Genomic DNA, 23169 nt, shown 5'->3' on the forward strand with positions numbered 1-23169 from the left:
CTGTTGTACACTTTAGAGCAGAGATACAGCAGCTTCCCGTCAGCTTCCCGACACAGCAACCCCTAAACTAAACTCTACAATGAGACCAAAACCGAAATCATGGAATCACTGAGGAAACTGGGAAGGAGAGCTGTAACACATGATGCATGGACATCCATTTCCACAGAATCTTATGTCACTGAAACTATGTTTTCTTATCAGTTTATAACATCACAGCCCTCTGAATTGTATTCCGATCGAATTGTGCGGTGCCTAGAGATTCCTACCCTTAACCACCACTCTCAGAGTCTGCTAAATCTTACTGAAAGTCTTTTGAAGTCAAATGGGGGGTTTGGAATATGCCTTTCTAGCAATCCTGAGAGCAGCTCTCTCTGACAGTTTTCTTGGTCTTCCAGATCTCAACCTGACCTCCACTGTTAAATTCCATTTCCGAATTATATTACAAACAGATGTAACAACTATGCAAATGTTTATTTATCTTCTTATTCCTAGACAGCTGCTAAGAGAAGCAAATGGCTGCTGATTATTGGGACGAGGTTCAAGGAGCCATAATACCTATAAAGTTAAAATCACCTGGACTTTCCTATCAATTACTGTAAACAAGTCATAGTAATTATTGGGACACCTGCTCATTCATTGTTTTTTTCTGAAATCAAGGGTATTAAAAAGAGTTTATCCTGCTACTTTCCAGGAAAGGCTTTCTTGGGAAGGCACTGCTGTGGCGATTTGATTGCATTCAGCAACAAAAACATTACTTAGATTAGGATGCTGGAGGATTACCACCCCACTCTACCATACCCCACTACATCTCAACAACTCATCCAAAAATGATTAGCTGGAGCAACATCATTCCAGTGAACCCAGTTCCACTGCTCCACAGCTCAATGCAAGGCAAACCTTATACTCCTCTAGCTTACGAATGAACCTCATAGGTTCATGTTTATCTGCTCCAGAGAGTCCTATTCTATTGGCAATGCTTCTGTACAGGGAAGTGTGTGCATTTGCACATCTGTGTCAGCGATGTGCAACTTAGAAATATATATATATATATATATATATATATAGAGAGAGAGAAGACAGAGAGAGAGAGAGAGAGAGAGAGAAGACAGAGAGAGAGAAGAGAGAGAGAGACAAAGTGAGGAAGAGATCAGAGAGAATGATTTTTATCAGAAGGTTGGTGCTTTAGCTGCATGATAAATCCCACAATGCTTCGGCCTCTGCACCTGCACTGATGGATCTGGCTCCAGGAGCCCTTCTGATAACACTCAGTTTTTTGTCAGGCCTTGTCAGGTGCGTGCGTGTGTGTGTGTGTGCGTGCGTGCTTGAGAGAGATGACTGATTAGCGGCTGACCTTTCTGCCATGTGATGGCGGGACGCGGCGCTCCAGACGTTTCACAGTGCAGAATGACAGACATGCCGTCGATCACGGCGCTGTCCAGCGGTCCCGCAGTGATGTTGGGGGCAATGCCTGGGGCAGACAGGACGAGATCACTCAGGTAACACACATACACGTACACAGAGACACACACTTTGACAGCACACACTCGGACAATGCAAGTCAATATGGAAGTTCAGGAGCAGGTGTATTGTGTTTGTGTGAGGAAAAAGTTATCTCCGAGGAATCTTTCTCATGAATTCTATTAAAGACGAAAAGGAAAGGAGACGGATAACAAGAAAAAAGGAAAATAATCTTATCAGGATCGGAGGATCGGAAGGTAAGAAAATGATTCGTGAGCTCTGTACCTGCTTACTAAATCTCCCTCTCTCTCTTTATACTATCCTGGTACTTTCTCTGTCTCCCATTCATCCTCTCTTTTTTTATACCACGCAGCACCTCTCTTTGTCTTCCTCCTTTTCTCACTCTCTCTCTCTCTCTTTCTGTTTCTCTTTCAATGTCTATCTCTCTCGCTCTTTCTCTCCCCTCCCTGTCTCTGACCCCTCTTCTCTTTCTGTCTCTATCTCTCTCTTTCTCTTTTACTCTCCCTCCCTTCCTCTCTCTCTCTCTCCCTCCCTGTCTCTGACCCCTCTTCTCTTTCTGTCTCTCTCTCTCTTTCTCTGTTACTCTCCCTCCCTTCCTCTCTCTCTCTCTCCCCTCCCTGTCTCTGACCCCTCTTCTCTTTCTGTCTCTATCTCTCTCTTTCTCTGTTACTCACCCTCCCTTCCTCTCTCTCTCTCTCTCTCTCTCTCTCTCTCTCCCCTCCCTGTCTCTGACCCCTCTTCTCTTTCTGTCTCTATCTCTCTCTTTCTCTGTTACTCTCCCTCCCTCCTTCCCCCACGTCTCTGACCCCTCTTCTCTTTCTGTCTTCATCTCTCTCTTTCTCTGTCATTCTCCTTTCCACTCTCTCTCACTCTGTCTCTGACCCTCTGTTTTCTGTCCACCTCTCCTTCTTTTTTCTCTGCCACACTTTGGGTCAGCCCCTCTCTTTATCCTACCCTCCCTTTCTCTCTCTCTCTCTCTCTCTCTCACCCTCTGTCCTCTTTTTATCTCTCTTTTTTTTCTCTCTCCACCACTCTCCTTCCCTTTCTTTCTGACAGCCCCATCTCTCTATACTAGTCCCTCTCTCACACTTTCTCACTCTATCTTTGACCCTTTGTTCTCCATCAATCCAACATTCTCCTTTCTTTCTTTTTTCTTTCTTTTTTTTCTTTCTTTCAATATGCCCTCCTCCTTTTACTAGCCTCCCTCTTTATCCCACCCCCCTCTCCTTTCCTTTCTTTCTGTCAGCCCCGTCTCTTTATACTTGTCACTCCTTCGCTCTCTATCTCTCTTTCTCTCTCTCTCACCCCTGTCTCTAAACCCCCGTTCTCTTTCTATCTCTTCTTTTTCTCCTCTAGCTGCCCCTTTCTCTGCACCAGCCAATCTCTCTCCTTTCCTCTCTCCCTTGCTCTCTCTCTGATAAGTCTCTGTGCTTGTAAGATGACAGATGTGGTGGGGGAGATAAGGCAGGAGATGAACGAGGCTGAAGAGAGGTGGCAGAGAAGACGGTAAGTGGGCAGGGCCAGTGACAATGCCCCAGAATGTGTGTACTTACTGGTGACCGCCAAGTAAGTGTTGGTCTGGATCTCCCCAGCCAGGTTGCGGGCGAAGCACTGGAACATGCCGGTGTCGTCCGGCAGCAGCCCGTTAATCTGCAGACTGCCACCCACCAGCACCCTGTAGCGTGGGGTCTTCACTGGGCTTATGGGAACGGCGTCCTTATACCACACAATGTCTGGTTGAGGAACACCTGGGTAGAGAGGAAGGAGGAAGGGGTTAGACTGACCTGTTACTCCAGCCGTGACTCTGTCAGATCCTGGAGTACCTCTGCGCAACTCAGAAAAAGCTGGTTTACTGATTTATCTAGGTCCACATTATATATATTTTTTAACTGGAATGTCATCGTTATCTAACAAATTCAAACTCCAACTTCAACCTATTAGATTTTGCCAGGCTTGTCCAACCTTGCAACAGCTGCTATAAAAGAACTGTGGGATTGAATAGGTCACTTTGTTTGTTCTAGGGTTCCGAGACATTTTCCATATCAAAATTCCATGCTTTCCTCAAAGCATTTTTTTCAGACCATATTTGACATTTAAATACAAATAGCCAGAAATTTCTAATATAAATGTTTTTTTTCTAAATCCAACTGATAACATGTCTGGCAAGACAACCTGACCACTGCTTTTGCCAGTGCATATGGCCTACAGCCACTGCTTTCCTAATGCCAGCCAGTTTTTATATTTGGGATTGTCAAGCCAGCGCTCTGAAAATCTGCATTTGCCCATTGTGGCCATTCAGTTTACCCCAAAGCAGACAACGTGATGTCGTTTTGGCCAACTATATCCCACAATGGTAAACTGTTTGGCTGCGCTAACTGCCTGCTCCAAACACCATAAAAACACTATTTGGGCCTGTTAACAACGGGCATTAACATGTGTTTTGTATCCGGATAGTATCTGGATCTACTTTGCCTGGATTCTGTTTACACTTGTCATTAGAATGTGTCCCCAGCATGACCAGATGAGATCCGGCATAAAAATCTCACCAACTCATACAAAATGTCAGTTTTACTTCCCGTAAACAACGGCTTCTCATCAAAACTGTCCTGCTCCGGAAGACTGTGAACCGTTTAGAGGAACAACGAGTTGGAACAATTGATGGTTCTGGTGTTCCCATCAGAAAGTTGCTACAGACTATTTAAATCTCAAGGTAACAAACTCTGTAATACTGATCTAGCAGGGGAGAGAGAAGCCAAGCCACGGTAATTATTACTTGCATCAATCTTTTTTTCCCGCTTCTCTGGCAAAATCCGATCACAGAAATCAAATTCCGTTCACACTTGTATTAAATGTGGACAAGATCCGTCTCAGACCACCTCTGAATGTGCTTTGAGTGATCCGATCATAATGCTTCTTGGGAGTGTTTACAGCTGGTTTAACATGCGGAAAATGGGTTTTCCAAAACTGATAATGCCAGGTGTAAACTTATATAAGCATTTTTTTAATTGCTCTGAATTTTAAGAAAATATAATATGGACAATATATACATATATCTTTTATTAAAAAAACCTTTTTGGTTTATTCCATACTTTTTTCCATCCATATTTTCCCATACTGTGTAGGAAATCTTCAGTTTATTCTTCCATTTGATCAATCAAAAATGGTCAAAAAATGGGTTTTTGATCTCAGGGTTGTGGGATCGATATCCACAAAGATGCCACGGTTGGGCCCTTGAGCAAGGCCCTTAACCATCTTTGCTCCAGGGGTACCATAGCATGACTGACCCTATGCTTTGACCCTGGCTTTCCAAGCTGGGATATGAGAAGATCACAATAAAGGCACTTTATTGTTATGCTGATTTAATCATTAATAAATGAATATGTTGCCACTGCCTTATAAGGGAACCTGTTCTAATATACAGGTCTTTCACTTGGCTAATTAGTTAACTGGGTCAGCTGTGCGACTGGGAAAATCACTTATATGTAGGACAGGTGTACTCATTTACACACTCACACTTACCACGGGCCTGACAGGGGATGTCTACCACCTTCTCCATCTCAGCAGTGATGTGCCGCTCTGGCTCCTTCACAAACTGAGGGTGTTCTGTGGAGAGCAGTCAAAGATAACAGCACAGCCAATAAAACTTTTATAAGACTACAAAATGCTGTAAAATGAAGTTCACTGTATTCCTTCAGCTCAGTTCAGTGAAGCTGCCTCTCGCTGCCTCTACATGTCTGGAAAAAGCACTTCAAGCAGAAGCTCTTCAGGGCTGCTACGGCGTGCCCTGCCTAAATTAGCTAATGAAACGCCTCAATGTGTGTGTGTGTGTATGTGAGAGAGTGAGAGAGAGTATGTGTGTGAGGGGGCTACCGAGCACGTGCAAATAAGCTCCGGCAGTGACGGACGGCACACTACTGCTGCGCAGCGACGCCTCACACTCGTAGTAGCCGCTGTCACTGACCAACGGCCCGCTGATGGTCAGCCGCCGGCCGAAGTCCCTCAGGCCACGGTTAACCACCACCCCGTTCTTACGCCACGTTATACTGAGCTTAATCAGCGGCCTGTCACAGAGAGCAAAACAGAAAGAGAGAGAGAGAGAGAGAGAGAGAGAGAGAGAATACAGACAGAGAGAGGGGTTGAGAGAGGAAGGAAAAAAGAGAGAAAAGGCAAATACAGAGGGGTTGAGAGACAAAAGAGAGGGAATACAGAAAGAGTGGTTGAGAGAAAGAGAGAGAGAGAGAATACAGACAGAGAGAGAGAGAGGTTGAGAGTGAAAGGAAAAGAGTGATACAGACAGAGAGAGGGGTTAAGAGAGGATGGAAAGAAGAGAGAGGGAGAGACAAAGCGAGAGAGTGAATACAGACAGAGAGGGTTGAAAGTGAAAGGAAAAGAGAGAGAGAGAAGGCAAATACAGACAGAGAGGGGTTGAGAGACAAAAGAGAGGGAATACAGAAATAGAGAGTGGTTTAGAGAAAAAAAAGAAAAGGAAAAGAGAGGGAGAGAGAGAGAAAAAACAGACAGAGAGAGAGATGTTGAGAGAGAAAGGAAGAGAGAGAGAGAGAGACAGAGAGAGAGAGAGAGAGAGAGAGAGAGAGAGAGAGAGAGAAAGAGATTGAGAATACAGAAAGAGAGATAATAAAGAGAGCAAGTGTATAAAGAAAGAGATGAGTTGAGAGAGAGAGAGAGAGAGAGAGAGAGAGAGATTAAATGGAGAGTAAAAAGGAGGTAAACACATTAAATGATTGCTTGTTGGTTGCCCAGCAGTTTTCATGCATGTTTAACACACACACCTGGCATTGGCCACACACTCCAGAGTGACCTCAAACGTCCCCACCATCACGCTGGTGTTCTTCGGTGGGATGATTATGGTGGGCGCAATCGGATCTGCAGGCCCGCCCACATCTGACAAGTGAGAGAGAAAGAAAGAGTAAGACAGAGAGAAAGAAAATAAGAGAGAGAGAGAAAGAGGATACAAGAATAAACGGAGTACTGTTCCTTACAGAAGCTGTTTGTTCTTGCCCCACCATAATCTCCACACCTCTCCATTATACCATCTCTTCCACCATCACTCTGGCAACCTTTTATTCCCCCACCCAACACGCTCTGCGCTTCCATCAACAACCATCACCATTACAGCATTGTGCTGGTAATTGGCACCGCTCTCTGTTCCTCTTTTGTGTTGCACCTGAGAGCAAACTCTTTCTGCCTCCTCAGCGCACAGTAATACCATCATTAAGGTGCCATGCTATTGAATGGATCCTGATTGAGAGGTGCAGACACACTGATTAAACGCGCTGCGATCGCTCGCCCGCTCCTGAAAGGCTCCGTCCAGCCATCGATTCCCTGCCCTCAATCACTGATCCCTCTCGCTCTGCCTCTCTTTTTCCCCCTTCCTTCTGTCTCTCCTCATTCGACTCTCCTTATCTGCCTCACCTTCCGTCCAGGCTCCCCTGAAGAACAGGTGGTTCTCTTGGAGTCTCTCTCTCTCTCTCTCTCTCTCTCTCTTTTTCATGCCCCCTGTCTTTTATAAATCCATCTTTGCAGAGGGGGGTTTATTAAAGACAGGGGCTGATTTTATGTGGCTGCTTAATCACGCTGTCACCGAAGCGTGGTGGGACACAACAGACCACCGCAGGCCGCCACAGGCCAAAAAACAAACAAACAAACAAAAAAACGGATTGGGCAGGAAATCAGACTATTGATCGGGGAAAAAAACACATGGTCAGGCGAATCTATTGATTGCCACCAGAGGGCACCAAAGCTGCATGTGTTTTATACAGTATGGTTGGGTCACCTGTTGGAAAACCATCCGCAGCCTTGGTAAAGCACCATCTCCAGTCTGGTTACTCCATCTCAGAGTAATGTTCACCACCCTAGTCTTATTGCTCCATCTCAGAAGCTAGGGTGATGAACACTCATTGCTCCAGCTCACTGTAATGTTCACCACCCCAGCCTTGCTACTCTACCTCAGTGCAATGTTCACCTCCTCAGTCTTGCTACTCCACCTTGAGGTAATGATCACCACCCCAGCCTTGTTTCTCCACATCAGTGTAATGTCGACCTCCCCAGTCTTGTTACTCTATGGTAATGGGTTTGAGAACACGTGTGTGAGGCCTGCTCTCTATACGCACTCTCCACGTTGAGAATGACCGGCTGGCTGGTCTTGTTCTCCCCGTTCTTGTCGTTGACAGCCTGAGCATAGTAGCGGCCCGCGTCTGGTGCCACCGTGGACAGGATGACCAAGGTGTTGTCCAGCGTGAGCGCTCTGGAAAAAGGAATGACATTTATGTGAGCTTGAGCCACAGATGCTTCATAATTGGGCCTGATTGATGAAACAATATGGATACATGTTTGAGTGGTTTTACAACAAAACAATTAAACTCTTTGGTTTCCCAGGGAAGAAGTCTAGCCACTGACTAGCAACAGCACAAACTAGCCTGAAACTAGTGATTTCTTCGTTCTTTATTAAGTAAAGCCTGGACGTTCTGTCAATAATGTTCCGTATTGAAGATTTCTGCCCATACCACCCAGCCCTACTTCAGTCACATACACACTCTCGTACACACAAGCATGCACACACAAGGCCCACAAATATCCATGAACAAACTGATCAAGTCCAATAGGCTGCATTAGTAATGCCGTTTGCACAGCGCACCCCGGGAGAAGAAGTGCTTCGTCCGATTGCGTCCACTCCGGCTGAGTGTGTGCGCTCAAATGAGAGGCGACACTCGTCGCGCAGCGAGATTAGACGCCGTCGAGCTGTCAGCGGGGCCGCCCGATCGCGGGCCAGGTTAAGCCGACTGCTGCACAATTAGAGTGAGGGCTCTCGTGGAGCGAGGCCGCGAGCGCCACGGCGGAATATCAATGCTCCGGAGAGACATGGCCAACGAGCAGTAAACAAATCGCACACTGTCAGGGCCTCTCAGCGTCAGCGACCGGCTACACTGACACACCGAGAGTGGAGGGGAGAGCTCTTCTCTGCTGGAGCTGGCACTGAGCAATCCGGCGGAGACTTGTGAGTTTTACGTAACCCCTGCCTCTGCACCCCGGAGGCTCAGCTGGGATTTCAGGCGCATGCCTGGTCGAGTAACATCTAGCTGCAGCCCCCGCAGATCAAGCCCCAGGCAGGACTGGGCAAAGCCTCAGCTTTGATGGAAGTTGCCCCATTTCAGGCCGATGTTAGTCACATAGCTAAATCGTTCAGTGTGGTTTGATGTAAGATTCTCATTTAGAGAAACAGAATCGCAGTGACAGGTGGTGCTAATTTCAGGCTCCAGACGTCTGAAACGTTGAATGCCTCTGAAACACTTGCGTATATCTATCACATGCTATGGGTGCAAATATGCTGCCTCATACCTGAGCTACTGAAACACAGTTTTTCTGGGAGAGGTTCTGGCCTAAATCCTGTACACTCACCAAGCAATTTATTAAGACGGCCATTGGAGCATGGCCAGACTGGTTGGAGCTGACAGGAAGGCTACAGTAACTCATATAACCGCCCTGTTCAATGGTGGTGAGCAGACAAGCATCTCAAAATGCACGTCAACCAACATGTCAAAAAAAGTTCTGCTTATTCTGCTTTTGTTGAAGAAACTGTCTTCACTGTCCAGGGAAGACTTGCATTCAAGAGCTTTAGTGGGCCAGGATGTTGGATGATCACCACTCCACCTCATTCACCTTCAAATATATTGGATGGAGCTCCATCATTCTTTATACCTCTCTAGCCCTAACACTTGGCATTAGGTATGGTGCCAATAGATTCATGTTTATCTGTTTTAGAGAATCCTATACTATTGACAATACTTCTCATCTGGGACTAGACAAGCTGTGTGTGTACATTTGCACATCTGTATCAGCAATGGGTGTCCACTAAAGTAGCTGAATGCATTCATTAGACGGGGTGTCTTAGTTAACAGTAAACTGTTTAGTACTTCCGTTAATTGAAAGTTTGTTCGAAGAAATGTTCTACCTTGGATTTACCTTTAATTTGACAATGACTCCCAATTCAGATGTTACTTAGCTTAGCTTTGCCTGATGTTAGAGAACTAGGACATACACATGAGTTTCCTGGGACCAGAAACTCTTTGGTCAGTTGTCTGAAGCACAATACCGTGATCTTAGTATCTTCTAAAATGTAAATCAATGACATGTAGACGTCTTTCTGGACAGGCATGATATCTGCCTACAGCACCCTCAATGGACTAGTCAGCAGAGCTTTCTAAATAAGTCTCATCTGTTTTTATTATTATAATAACTGTGGTGTTAATATAGGATATCTGTTCATCCAGTGTGTTAAAACAAAGGTTCAATCATCTTCATGCCATTGTTTGCATGAAATAAGTCAATACATGATTGACGGATTTTTAAAACAGCAGTAGATGTGTTTTTACTGTCGGTGGAGGCTGTCACTGAGCTAGATTGGTTAGCTGTCACTGGGCATAGGCCTTGTACAGGGATTCTGTTATTTACCTGTTAGCGAAGTATTTTTCATTCTATAGTCTGTCACTGAAATTCTGTCGCTATATGTAGCAAAATGCTAAATACCTCCCTATGATGAACAGGGTGTTAATTATAAGGAATAAGTGCTATTAACTATGTTTGTGCCTCATGTCAACAACTGATCATAGCACATTAAATACTTGTTAGAAATGATTCTATTTGTTGTAAGACTTTTCTTTCCATTAACGCTATGTGAAAACACACAACAATGCTGTGGCATTTCTGTTTATAATGACAGAATTTAAAGCTATGTCTCAAGTCCTTTTGATTAATGACAGTAATATGATCTTAAATGAATGATCTGACTGAGGTAGACGTCCTGACAGGACAGGGATTCAGATGTGGAGGATTTGTAGTGTAGATTGACAATCATTGTGTTAGGTTACTGCAAACCTAAGGTAGCCTAAATTATTGCACATTAATGCTTTAACAACACAGTGTTACTCTTGTGTCAGAGATTTTATGGGAAAGTTATAAAAAAAAAAACACCACTGCACCCCCCCCCCCTCACCTACAAAGCGTGAAGTGACAATAGGTGAAGGGAGCACCGGATATTATTAGGTGAGCACCAGATACTAATAGGTGAGCACAACATCCTAATAGGTAAGCTCCAGGTACTATTAGGTGAACACTTAACATTAGCTAAAAGCTTGTTGGACTAATCACCTAATCACCTTGTTTGATCACTTAATGGCATTATGTGAGCACTAGACATTTTTACGTAAGTACCAGATACTATTAGGTGAGCACCACATACTATTAGGTGAGCTCCAGATACTATTAGGTGAACACTTAACTTTAGCTGAAGATTTGTTTGATTGATAACCTAATCACCTTATTTGATCACCTAATGGTATAAGGTGAGCACTAGATAGTATTAGGTGAGCACTAGATAGTATTAGGTGAGCACTAGACATTATTACATAAGTACCAGATAGCATTAGGTGAGCACCTAACATTAGCTGAAAGTTTGTTTGATTGAAAGAAAGTAAAAGTTGTATAATAATTTTTTTAGCTAGCCAGCACACACCCTAGCTCTCACATTTAGCTATTTATGTCTGCCCAAACAGGGGCTTCTTCCACCCTGCCTGAGGCTTCACACCACCGGTCTGCAGAGCTGCAGGTATACTACTGTCTAGGTCCTCAAAAAAGAAAGCACCTTCTCCAGCCTACGGCACAGAGGAGCGTTCTCCTCCTGAGGTGTCAGAAAGCTTCACATCAGCTTCCACACAGTGGATGATCGGCATGAATTATAGATCCTCAAACAACCAAGCTGTTTCTCGTCCAACCGCCTGCTGGTAGCCCAGGTAAATTAATCTCAGCTGATTACAAAGACAAGCCTAAAACCGACTAGGCGTTTGTAGGCGCACATGCACACACACACACATGCCCGCACTCACAAGCACCACACAGGATGTGTGCAGTGAGGAGAAAGCTCTGTCAATCAGCCAAGGTCGTCAATAAAGGCCTTTTGTCCACTTTGTCTAATTGGTTCCCCCGCCGCCTGCTCTCTCTCTAGCCTTCAATCACACCAGCTTCGGAGTCAACGGGGGTTCTTATTTATTATAGCTGACTTTATCAATGCTGCAATGAGGTGCTGTAATATCAGCCCTGCCATGACCCTCCCAGGGGTCCGGGCTTGCTGTAGGAGAAGAGCTTGTAGGGTGGTTAAACAATAATATGGCAGAGCTCTCTTGGCAGAGTGTGTTAAATTTGATCTGCACTCGCTCAGGCTGAGCCTGCCGGCAGGCTTACATGCGGCTGCTGGGGGGGATCTTGCGTCCGTCGCGGAACCATGTGATTTGGGGTCGTGGGAAGCTGGGGATCCGCGGAGGATAGATGAGGGCAGCCTCACCCTGTGAGACCACCTGAGAGCGTTCGCCCTCCACAAAGCCCTCCATATCTAGAAGAGAGAAAGAGAAAGAGGGTGAGTTACTGTATTATAGGAGCAGTTATGCAAATAACCAAATTTACACAATCTGCAAATTCTTTTTTTTAAGTTTTTAATTGGAGTTACAGGAGAGTAGGGCTCAACCCAACACATGTATTTTTTTTGCTAAATAATTAATAAATAAAAGTGTATGAGCAAGTCTTTGAGGGCTAACTGCAAAAGACTAAGGGCATAGTTGGCTGGTAACTGATACAAGCATGATTGATTCAGTACATTTCTAAGCTGTTAGAGCCAAATGGAAAAGAAAAATTAAATTAAAAATTAAGAAATATGTGAATAATAAAAATAATTACAATAAAGGCTCAAACCCAGAACAAGTATTTGGCCAGAAAACTGTGCAGCAATTATTAGCACAACAAAATCTGGAATGAAATCTAAAAGAACTATTTTATTTTATAGGGAACTTTTGGACTACGTCTACTGGTTTTCTCAGGAGGTTTTGTTGTAACACTGGTCAGCTTAGTTGTACAACTAACCCCACCAAAGCTACTTGTGGAGGCTGTACTTTAACCTGGTTAACTTTCACTGTGAGCTGTTTATATGCTGCGAAACGGTGCTACTCTATATATCCAAATGTTTGAGGATACCCCTTCTAATAAATACATTCTGCTACTTCAAGTTGCACCCATTGCTGACACAGATGTGCAAACACACATGCACACAGCCTGTCTGGTCCTGCCACTAGAACCAGACTCTCTGGAGCAAATAAACATGAACCTAATGGCACCATGCCTTTTTAACAGCATTGATTTAGGAATAAACAATACTTGAGTTGGTGTCCCAATACTTTTGTTCACATTGAGAGGTTTTAGGACTATTAAATCACAGTCAAACAGAATTAAATGCATTTTTTATCCAAAAACCACAACTGCACCAAATGCTACTCGATATTTTGCAGTATAAAATAATGAATCGTTAAGTGTAATGTCATGCATGTGTGGTATGATGTGTTTAATTTTCGTTCAGAATCTTTCTCTCTGATTTTACACCATTTTAAACCTATATATTATGTTTATTTATTTTATTTTATTTATTCCATTTATATTATTTGTTTTTACCTATGCTTGGACACTGTTTATATATATTTGCCTTTATATGATTGAATTCAATTTTGTGGTCAATGCACAAAGACAAGGTTAAATCCTGAGAAAATATGACATTGCTAAGGGAATATGAGGAGAGACCAAAAGCATGTTCAACTCAGACCTGTTTAATAGGGATGTAACGGATCACGGTTCAGACTGCATCACAGTTTTTGAGTCACTGACCTGATCAAACGTTGTAAACATGGACTCTAAACATGGTTGTGTTACTCTCTGGAAAGGTGGTTAAAAGGGTTCTTTGAGCGATGCCATAGAAGAACCATTTTTAGTTCCAAAAAGAGCTGCGTTTGTTCTTAGGACCTTTTGCTTTCACCATGAGGCAGCATAGTTTTGCAGATTTTACAAGTAGCTTTGGTTGAGTCTCAGTCAGACATGGTAAAAAAAACAATATGACAATATGTTTTCTATCGACACACTCTCTGGCAATTAGAGATGGATCAGTACAGATCACGGATCAACTGCAATCAGTTACACCGCTACTGTTTAACTGCATTAAATATCTGTTACCCAGTATGAGTTTGTGCCCCACTCTCCCCTAATGGCAGTTTCTATTTCACCAGTTAGCATCAGAAAAACTGCCTGCTTAAATCATTACTCTTACCTCAACCCAGCTCGCACTTTAATCCAATGTTTTTGACAGTTTATCTTTAAAAATGCATGCTAAAGTATAAGCCATCTTGATTTTTTCTTTTTTTCTTTTTTTTTAAAGAACAGCAGGAGAGCGTCCTCCAGTGTCCAAAACCACACAACTAAGCCTATTTCAGGTTACTTAACAACTGGAGGCAGTACGAGTAAAGGGAAGATTGTGTAAATTAGATTTTCCAAGAAATTCCATTAAAGCACATCCTACCGCCACCCATGATTTCATTCTCGCTGCTTTCTCATTTGCACTTACAGGCAACCTGCACTTCAGTGCTCCTCTGCATTAGAGCCCCGACCCGGTTCCTCACTATGCACCTGTAGAAGCCAGCGTGTGAGCGGTCCAGCGATGGGATGAGGTACCTGGTGGACATGACGTTCATGACAGTCACTTATTTCCATTTCATTTTCCACACCAGGGAGCTTGACACACACACACACACACACACACAGACACATTCGCGCATGCACTCGCGCATGCACTCGCACTGGGCTCGCTACTGATATATCAAAAAAATGAAATTCCTCAGGCTTTCCAAAACCCTATTCAGCCCTAGGGCTGTAAGCAATCATCTAGTGCTAGTATTCTGCTTGAGTGCAGAATATTTGGCCGTTGCATTCAGACCCGATCCATGCCTAAGTAAAAGCCCCACCACCACCACCACCCCCACCCTCTCCCTGTCTACAATAAAAGGCTTTTCTCAGGGCCCGCTTGATGCCTTTAAGTCCCAATGCAGGGAAGAACAAAGATCAGAAATAGTGCTTGCGTGCATGTGAGTGTGTGTGTGTGTGTGTGTGTGTGTGTGTGTGTTTGAGCATGCGGACATGTGTGTGTCTGTGTATGTGTTGATCAATTCTTGTAAGTGTTAGATATTCTGGACTTGGGGTGCTGTAGTAGGCCACAAGGAATTCACATGAGGTATTTGTGTGTGTGTGTGTTATGTGTGTGCATGTGTGTGTGTGTGTGTGTGTGTGTGTGAGAGAGAGGGAGAATGTGTAAGACTTTACCCCCATGGGGAACCAGTCTAGATACTGTGAGGTACACAGTTCCAGCATTAGGTCTCTACACATGAGCACTGCCACTTTTGTTCAATAAATCCCTAATTCACTTAGCTGCTCACACTGAGCTCCTCATCGGCCCGTTCAGCGTCCCCTGCAGTGCCATTCACATATTCCTGATACTGTAGTCAAGTGGATTCAGGTTCTCCCTTTGATCAGGAGTGGGGAGGAATAACAAGCAGAAGTGTGATCCTTGCTCTCAAATGCATGGATACACACATATACACACACACACACACACTATGGTTGACTGACTGAGGAGAAGGATGCAGGTGGGGAGTTGTAGCCACTTGGGATCTCAAAGCGAGGCTTTCTTGAACAGTTCTCGCTGTCTTTGCTAGAACATGTTATAAAATCTGAAATAATAAAAGCTGAAAGAAAGAGAAGAGCTGATTCTGACTATAAAGAACCATGGACAATTCACCAATGATCTTCCAGAGAGTTTTTGAATTTTGTTCTTGAGAAAAGTCCTAACAAAAAGTCATTGATGATGCGGAATTGATCACAGCTCTGCTTTAATAATGATGGATCCCATCGCCGTCGTTAACTGAACAAATTCCAAATAAGAGCACATTGGTGAATGTCTGAATCTTTGGGAAAACTGCGTAAGTGGGTTTTAAGTGGGTCTTCTTAAGAACAGTTGGTAAATGAGGCCCCATGATTTCAATAGAGGTGTGCAAGTGTGATGAATCTTTACATAAAGTGAAAATTCTTAGGTGTTCTTCACTTGACTCCTCAGTTGACTAACTGCACTCTAAAGACGCTCTGGCCATAAATCAGTGGTCCATTTTTGTTCAGCTGTGTTACAAATCAGCTAATATGCTACCAAAACTCCTAAAAAGCCCAGACGAAAAGATCATTACCATCTAATCCCACCTCTCGACTGTGTACCACGCTGCTGCTCACTTATGCAGTATTTTATAATCCCCACTAAAACTGTTGTATAATATCTCTAATCAGCGCTTCCTCCATGTTGGCTCAGACAGAGCAGACACAGTATAGAGCGCATATAGCCAAAGCAGCAGCACTACTGGTCAAGACAATGAAAAATCTTGATACCCGTCCACATAACTCTTGCAGGCCAAAGCAATTTCTGCTACAGTCTTACAATTAAGGCCTACAAGATTACAGCTCCTCTACCTGGCATTAACCAGAATTTAGTTTGCTTAAGGTGTTTTGGAGGAGGGTTGTTTGATTTTAGTCTTAATGTTGATGTGAACATCTGGTCTATGATGCTTCAATCTGGACTAGCAAGGGTAATTCCGAGACGCTCATTTCACAGACGTTTTATTTCTTACAAATTGGCCAGTCAGATCCCGAACAAATTATATTACCGTAGGTCCTCTGGTAAACCTAATCCAGCTTCAATAGGGCTCAATTCCATTTTCATTTAGACCTTCAAAGTACTTGTTACAGATCTGAAAGGACAGGAGATCTCGTCTCTGTTTCTCTGGCCCATCGTTTGAGCTCTCATGCATTTTGAACCGATTGGTTTTAATGAAAGTATGCTCTACTACTCTTTTCAGGGCATACTGTGGATATTGATCCACAATATTGATGAAGCACAGGCCAACTGCATGTTTCTGTACATAGAGCATAATTAGTCTTGTGTACGAATCCTTGCACAAGGATGAATTAGTGTTAGGTGTGGCATTAAGAGTCTTAACAGCATTATAAACTCTTTGTGCCACACCTAGTGCTAATTCAGCTTTATGCAAGGGCTTGCACTGTCCATTTACGCAACCCCCATCACACCATCGCACATTACCAACATAGAAACTTTTAATTTATTTGTTAAGACTTTACTTTACTTTCACACACTTGAATCTCTGTACACTATATTCTTTTCTGCAGTACACTCAAAAAGAAAGTGCTGTGTGAGCTGAATATAATTGTCACATTTCCATTCAGTCACACCGAGTAGAGTAAGAAGCATATCGCTGCCATCTGCAGAAACGAAACGAAAACAAAACAAAAAATCTGTCTTCAAAATGGTAACTTTATATGAGATGGTAAAAAAAGTCCTTTTTAACACTTATGAGTTTTACACCCATCAACCATAACATTATCACCACTGCCAGGTGAAGTGAACAGCATTGATGATCTGGTACCAATAGCACCTGTCAAGATATTAGGCAGCAAGTGTTCAAATAGCTAGATGACTGGGTCAAAGCATCTGCAAGACATCAGTTAGGGTGACAGGGCCATCGGCGCCCAAGACTCAAAGATGCACATGGAGGCCCCACCTCACAACTTACAGGACTTAAAGGATCTGTTGCTGACTACTGTCACCTTCAGACACCTTCAGACACCTTGTGGAGGTCATGCCAGAACTGTTTTGGCAGTGCAAGGGGGGACTACACAATATTAGACCATTTTTTATATTAATGTTATGGTTGATTGGTGTATGAGAAATTTCATTGTGAACTGTAGGAGAAACAGCTGCTGTGGACAAATGAGGTCTTAAAAAACACTAATAGATTATGAATGAATCTTTACATAACATGCACCGGGGATTCATTTTAAGAAAATGAAGTGTCCTGAAGGACCCCTGCCCTTCCCTGCTCTCAGCACACCTGATCCAGCTAATCAGCTTATTAACAAGCTCTGCCGGAGTTGAAGGTAGTGACCAGGAAACCACTCAAATGTGCAGGACAGGGTTAAAACCACTGTGTTAAATGAAAGTAAACCCTAATGGTTCACTTTTTTGCACAAAATAAGGCCATCCTGCTTTAGATCATGCTTGAGAACTTGTTCAAGTAAAAGTGGAAGAACACAGTGGTCAGACAGGCACATGATCAAAGTATATGGATGGCATCTCGATTAATGCTTTCTAATAAAGAATCATTGTTTTTATAAAAAGCTCCTTTATGTCCATTTCTCCCTAAAATCAACAATTCTTGTGCTTCACCACACTCCTGTGTTCTGGCTGGTTCTGTTTCTCCTAAAAGCTTGGAAAGGACCTTAGAGAAGGGCCCGGAAACACCACCCAAGAGCCTGGAGGAGGGCTCCACTTAGAGCAAGGCATTCAGGTGGACCCACTTGGCTAAATCCATTAGTGCTATGCTAAATGCTGCAGTGAGTTAGAAAGCCTCCGTCTGAAGGGCCGTGGTCAGCACAAACTCTGAGTTATTGAGTGAAGTGAAGAAAGAGAAGAACGCGTCCATTGTGCGGGGGAGAAAAAAAACAATTCACTTTGCTTTTACAATTATAAATATTACATGGCTCTTGTGGCTATAGAGAATAATGCACCTTCTCTTCCACTGACTACAATGGTTTGATGGATATAATTCTATATTCCTGACACAGGCCGGATGCAGCATTTATAAAGAATGCATAGAGTCAAAAAAAACATCAACAAAAACAAACAAACAAAAAAACAAAAAAACAACAACAAAAGGCGAGGGGCTGCTCATGGGCCGAACCTCACTCTCGTTCCCCACGACCAAGCAGGAAATGACATCGACTAATGCGAGCCAGGAATCGATATCAGAGAGTCATTTCGCGCCTGCATGGGGAATGAGGTGCCATATCTCAAGAGGCTTATGATCCTCCACCATTTCTGAATAAATGCATAGGAATGAGCCAGGATTTGAATAAATATCCGCAAATGAGAAATTTGTTAAAAGGTAAACTGTGATTAATGTGTCTATTTGTTGCGGTAATTATGCGGCGGGAATGACAAATGGAGAGGAGGGACGCGAAGGTGCCGGCAGCTCACCTGTACTCCAGCGAGAAGCGCGTCAGCTCGGTGCCATTGTACAGCCATTTAAACTCCAGGGGCCAGCTGCCCTCTGCCATGCAGGTCAGAACCAAACGGTTCCCCTCCAGGTGCACCTGGGTCGCCACTGGCTCCATTTTGAAGTATGGGGGAACATCGTCTGCACAGAGAAAAAGGTACATCACAGATTTAGTACAGAGAGACATAGCCTTCGCGTGCGGGATGGCATTTCACAAAGCAGAATTTCTCAGTAAACTGGATTATTTAGGACCAGTCTGAAGACTGTGGGAACTAGACACTCTCAAAAATAGAGGTGCTACGAATGGCTTTTTGAGTGGTGCCATAGAAGAACCACCTTTGGCTCCAAAAAAAACAAAACAAAAAAAAAAACATGGTCCATATTCACCAATATTCACCATATTTTCTTCAATTTGCCCTTGATAAAAGTAAAAACAAGGGCAAACATCAGATTCATGATGCGGTTTTAAACCACAGAATGGTTTGCAGCTCTGTTCTTATAATTATGGATCCCTTTGTCCTCGTAAATTAAACAAATCCCAATTAAGAAAACAATGTCAGAATCTTCATAAAAAAAGAGTAAGTGGGTTTTAGCAAGAAATTTCTTCTGAAGAACGGTTAGTCTGAAGAAGGCCTCATGTTTGTGATAGAGATGCAAGGTCTAAAGAACCATTGCTTGTGAACATAAAGGTTCTTTAATAATTTAAAGGTTCATCTCTATTACAAACATGGTTCATAATGAAACTAAAACAAGTTCTTCTATGGCTTTGCTTAAAGAACCAGTCGTAGCACCAGTATATTGTAGGCTACAAGCTACATTTTCATTAACAATGCTGGTTAGAGCTTTGGTCCATTATTGCTACTTTTAACTAGGGCAGGGGTGGGCAATGGGGGGCAGCACAGTTTGCTTATTTCTTGCTTAGCAGCGTAGCTGTAGCAAAGCCTTCCAGGCAGTCGGACACAAAACTGGGCTGGAATCTGGCCCTCCAGGACCAGAATTGCCCACCCATAAACTAGGGTGACAGTACATTCTCTTTTTGACATGTAATCTTTTTGGCATCTGAAACATGCGTATAGCCAGGATTTCTAAACTGCATAACATAACGTCCAGCCTTCTCATCACCACAATTAGTCTACATGTCCTAGCATCTACATGCAAGCAATGGTCAAAGTGCTTCCCAGGGAGAGAGAGAGCAGCACATGATTAGCAAATTATTGATGATTTTCTACTATTAATTTGATAATGTTTTTAAAAATATACATTTTACTTGTAAAACCCATGAGTTAAAATACAACTGTTTACCAAGCTAATTTGGAATGAGCATGGCGAATGGTGTTGTTGCATTTATGGCAATGAATTCTGGGAAATAATGGATACTCTATTATCTTACCATTATCATTTGTAACCAGTTCTTGTTCATGTGCAAATATTGAGTCGTGCTGATCCCACCTCCTATTGGACAGACATGGGCTTAAGCTATCGGGCTAACTACAAAATCCCGTTTTGTGAACCACCCACAAGTTACACAGATTAAAGCTAGTCCTGGACTCTCAGTGGAGGATCACCACTGACAGTGCAGTTCAGTCAAGGCTTAAGGAGTGTTTGGGCATCCAGCCCGGAGTGTACGTTGAGCAGCGATGCTCAGGCAGTGTGTGAATTCCAGAGAGAAGATGGAGTGCGACTCCAATGGCATAACTGAGTGAAGACGCTCAAGAGTGCTCCAAGATGAAGCTGTTCGCCCAGCAAATGTGACAGAATGAGCTACGATCTCCTCCTGCCTCCATTCGTCTTCAGGCTTTCTAATACAGGCGGATTATCTGGACTCGGGGGCTCACTCTACAGGTCCATATGCGCAGGAGGCCTCGAGCCTGGGAGACGAAAAGCTTTCATTATGCACCTGAGGAGCCATGATCAGACGTATCGACCACGGTGACTCGCTCTTCACAGGGTGACACCGGAGTTGATTGTCACAATGTTTGGGGGGAAAGCTAATTAAAGCTTGTATTAATAGAGGCAATAAGCTGGCGTACCCTGCAGCAACACTGAATTCTGCAGTGACTCATTGCCTGAGCGGTTATTGGCGGAGCTCAGCTGAAGCAGCAAGTGCTGATATGTTGTGCCCTGTGGGAGAATGAGGGAAGGAGGGCGGGGAGGGCGGGGGGTGCATAAAGCATCCGCTCCAATGGGAAGACAATGAGCCGGTGAAGAGAGAGGTGGTAGAGAGAGGAGAGGTAGACTGTCTAATGAATGAGTGTGCTGGGGGACACACTTTGTACAGACACACACACACACACACACAAAGACAAAATGAGCTACAGTCGACTTAAGGGTACATTCCACAGACATCACAAACATAAAGGTAATACAGAAACCACTGAGATTTTTTTTCAGATACATGACCAACAAAATGCCAAGCCATGAAAAGTGTATGCTATTAGGGTAGTTCATCATGGCAGTAGATCCATTTCTGTTTGATTAAAAAAGTGTTAGAACAGAGCTATAAATCGGGCCATTCCCAAACCCCCAAAACTGTTACGCAACAGTCTTGACTACATTTTATTTATGCCTCCCAAAATGTATCTACATCCATCCCACTACTGAGGCTCAATGCAACAGCTACTTTGGGGGAAAAAAATGGAAGCAAAACTAAAAGCTGCATATTTCGGAAGCCTCTGGAACAGCTGAAAAGACTAAAGGCGAACGCTATTCCATCTAGAGCCAGCCCCGCTGTGGTAATTTGGCACGTAGAAGCCTCTGAATTGCATAAAAGTCTTAAAGTTAACGCTAGGTCAACTGGAGCCAGCACTGCTGTGATTATCCGGCACGCAGAAGCCTCTGGAGCATCTAAAAAAAAGCCAAAAGCTAATCCAGCTGACTGGCTACAATCTCTTCAGCTAGCTAACCGCACACCACGCCGACAGGCCATGCCAAGAGGGCCGAGAAAGTACAGCAACACTATCCAGAAAAAAAAAACAATTACAAAAATAGGTCTGTATCTGCAGTTCTAAGCTAGGCTAAGGTAGGCTAGGGTAGGCTGTGCGCCTCTAGGTGACGTAAAACCAGCCAATCAATCAAATTTTCAAGAGCTCTCCATAATGCATTCTTTAAGGATTGTGGTTACATTGGTTGTTGGAGTTCAAATCAGTGCTCTCACAACACTTAACACAACATGGCTCACCAGCTGCTGGTTCAGAATCAGGTTCATTAAACTACGCCGCTCAAAACGTGTAGCACGCTAATAAAAGCCTATTCAAGAAATCACAGAGGTGGTGATCAACCTGCTCTCTCCTTACCACTGCAATAATTTTCCATGTGTAAACGGCAATCAAAACTGACATGCTAATGCATATTAATGACCAAAGCTCAAGTGCCTATTTGGGTGCCAAATTGGACAGAGCTTAGGATTCTACTAAAAGAAACAGAAGAACTCTTTGGTGTAACGGCACAGCTGTCTAAGCTTTGGAACTTTGTAGGTTCGATCCCCACTGATCCCACAGCCATCCATGGTCCCAAAACTGTCCTTGCTTGCTCTCTCTGGGTGGGAAGGATGAACCTTAAAATGTACCACATATCACACAAACAGTAAAATGAATGCAAATGAGGAATAAACATGTTACTGTGAGGTCCTGTGCTCGTCAAAGGTGTCCAGTCTACAGCAGACATTCATGGTCAAAGGGTCTCAAAAAAATAAAATTCTCGGGAATATGGCCACTGCTACACATTCCACCATTAGGAAGTTCGGCATGGAGTGAAACATCTCAGACTGACTACCCTTCTGTTCCAGTTGTGGAAAAAAAGATCAGAAATCTCAGACGTGCCTCTGCACTTCCCCTGAGGGCAATCCCTCCAACCTTTTTGAAGAGAATGTTGGTTCTGAAAAGTGTTACGAGATGTTTCTACTGCCAGCCCCTCAAATCCTCTATTTGATTTGTTGGAGGGAGTCTCCAACACTTCAGGTAGTGCCATATCCTGAGAAGATACATTCTGATTCCACAGTACAACCCTGTGGCGAAGACCCTTCCAACAGAGACAGTTGGCTCCATTTCCATGTTCTCAAGAGCTTGAGTGAGCCTCTTCCAAGTAAAGCAAGTAAACAGTTGGGGGTACAGTCTATGGATGATGCAAATATAAAGTTTGAGAAGGCGAAGGGCAAGTCAGTAAGAACAGGAGATGGAATTGGGGCTACGTGCCGCTGATGGATGACCCAAGCCGGAGTAGTAATTATTTTCCCTGGATCGTGGTAGGGCTTATCGTCATTGAATCTTTTTCGTGTAATCTGGCATGAAGTGAGCGTATATATCATACATATAGATAATGTTCAACCAAGTCTTGTAGTCCTACAGTGTGACATGCATTAAAGCTGTAAGACCCCCTGTTACTGCACAGATTGCAAGGGGCTTAATATATAATAATCACACATGCCTACACATCCAGTCAATTATTTATTTCTGGTACAAATGAACAAATGCACACATGCAAGCACTCAATCAGGCAAGGCTGATCTTCCTCATCCTCCCTAGTTGATACCGGCAGACTATTATCAGTCCAATCAAAGCCTTTAATGTCCCCTGCCACCCCTTCAAATCATTGCCGTTGGGTAACAGCCCTCAGAAATGATCCCTGTGTGAACAGTAATAAAATGCCAGCCATTTCTCCCTCCTCCCTCTAGGCACAATGCTCTCCAGCCTCCACCACCACC

The 23169-nt window shown here is 43.7% G+C and overlaps 1 protein-coding gene across 2 annotated transcripts in view; it reads right to left on the minus strand.

Moving 5' to 3' along the window:
• Nucleotides 1-23169, minus strand: part of sdk2a (sidekick cell adhesion molecule 2a) — a 169440-nt gene that overhangs the window by 58592 nt on the left and 87679 nt on the right. For both annotated transcript variants that reach the window (XM_072693262.1, XM_072693261.1), the window contains exons 2-10: nt 18452-18611; nt 13928-14034; nt 11734-11881; nt 7611-7744; nt 6270-6381; nt 5350-5540; nt 4999-5082; nt 3033-3227; nt 1352-1468 (exon numbers count right to left, since the gene is read on the minus strand). In XM_072693262.1, the coding sequence (XP_072549363.1) occupies nt 1352-1468; nt 3033-3227; nt 4999-5082; nt 5350-5540; nt 6270-6381; nt 7611-7744; nt 11734-11881; nt 13928-14034; nt 18452-18611 (1248 nt within the window). The remainder of the gene's footprint in view (nt 1-1351; nt 1469-3032; nt 3228-4998; nt 5083-5349; nt 5541-6269; nt 6382-7610; nt 7745-11733; nt 11882-13927; nt 14035-18451; nt 18612-23169) is intronic.

The sequence above is a fragment of the Salminus brasiliensis genome, chromosome 12, assembly GCF_030463535.1.
Source record: "Salminus brasiliensis chromosome 12, fSalBra1.hap2, whole genome shotgun sequence".
NCBI classification, from domain to species: domain Eukaryota; kingdom Metazoa; phylum Chordata; class Actinopteri; order Characiformes; family Bryconidae; genus Salminus; species Salminus brasiliensis.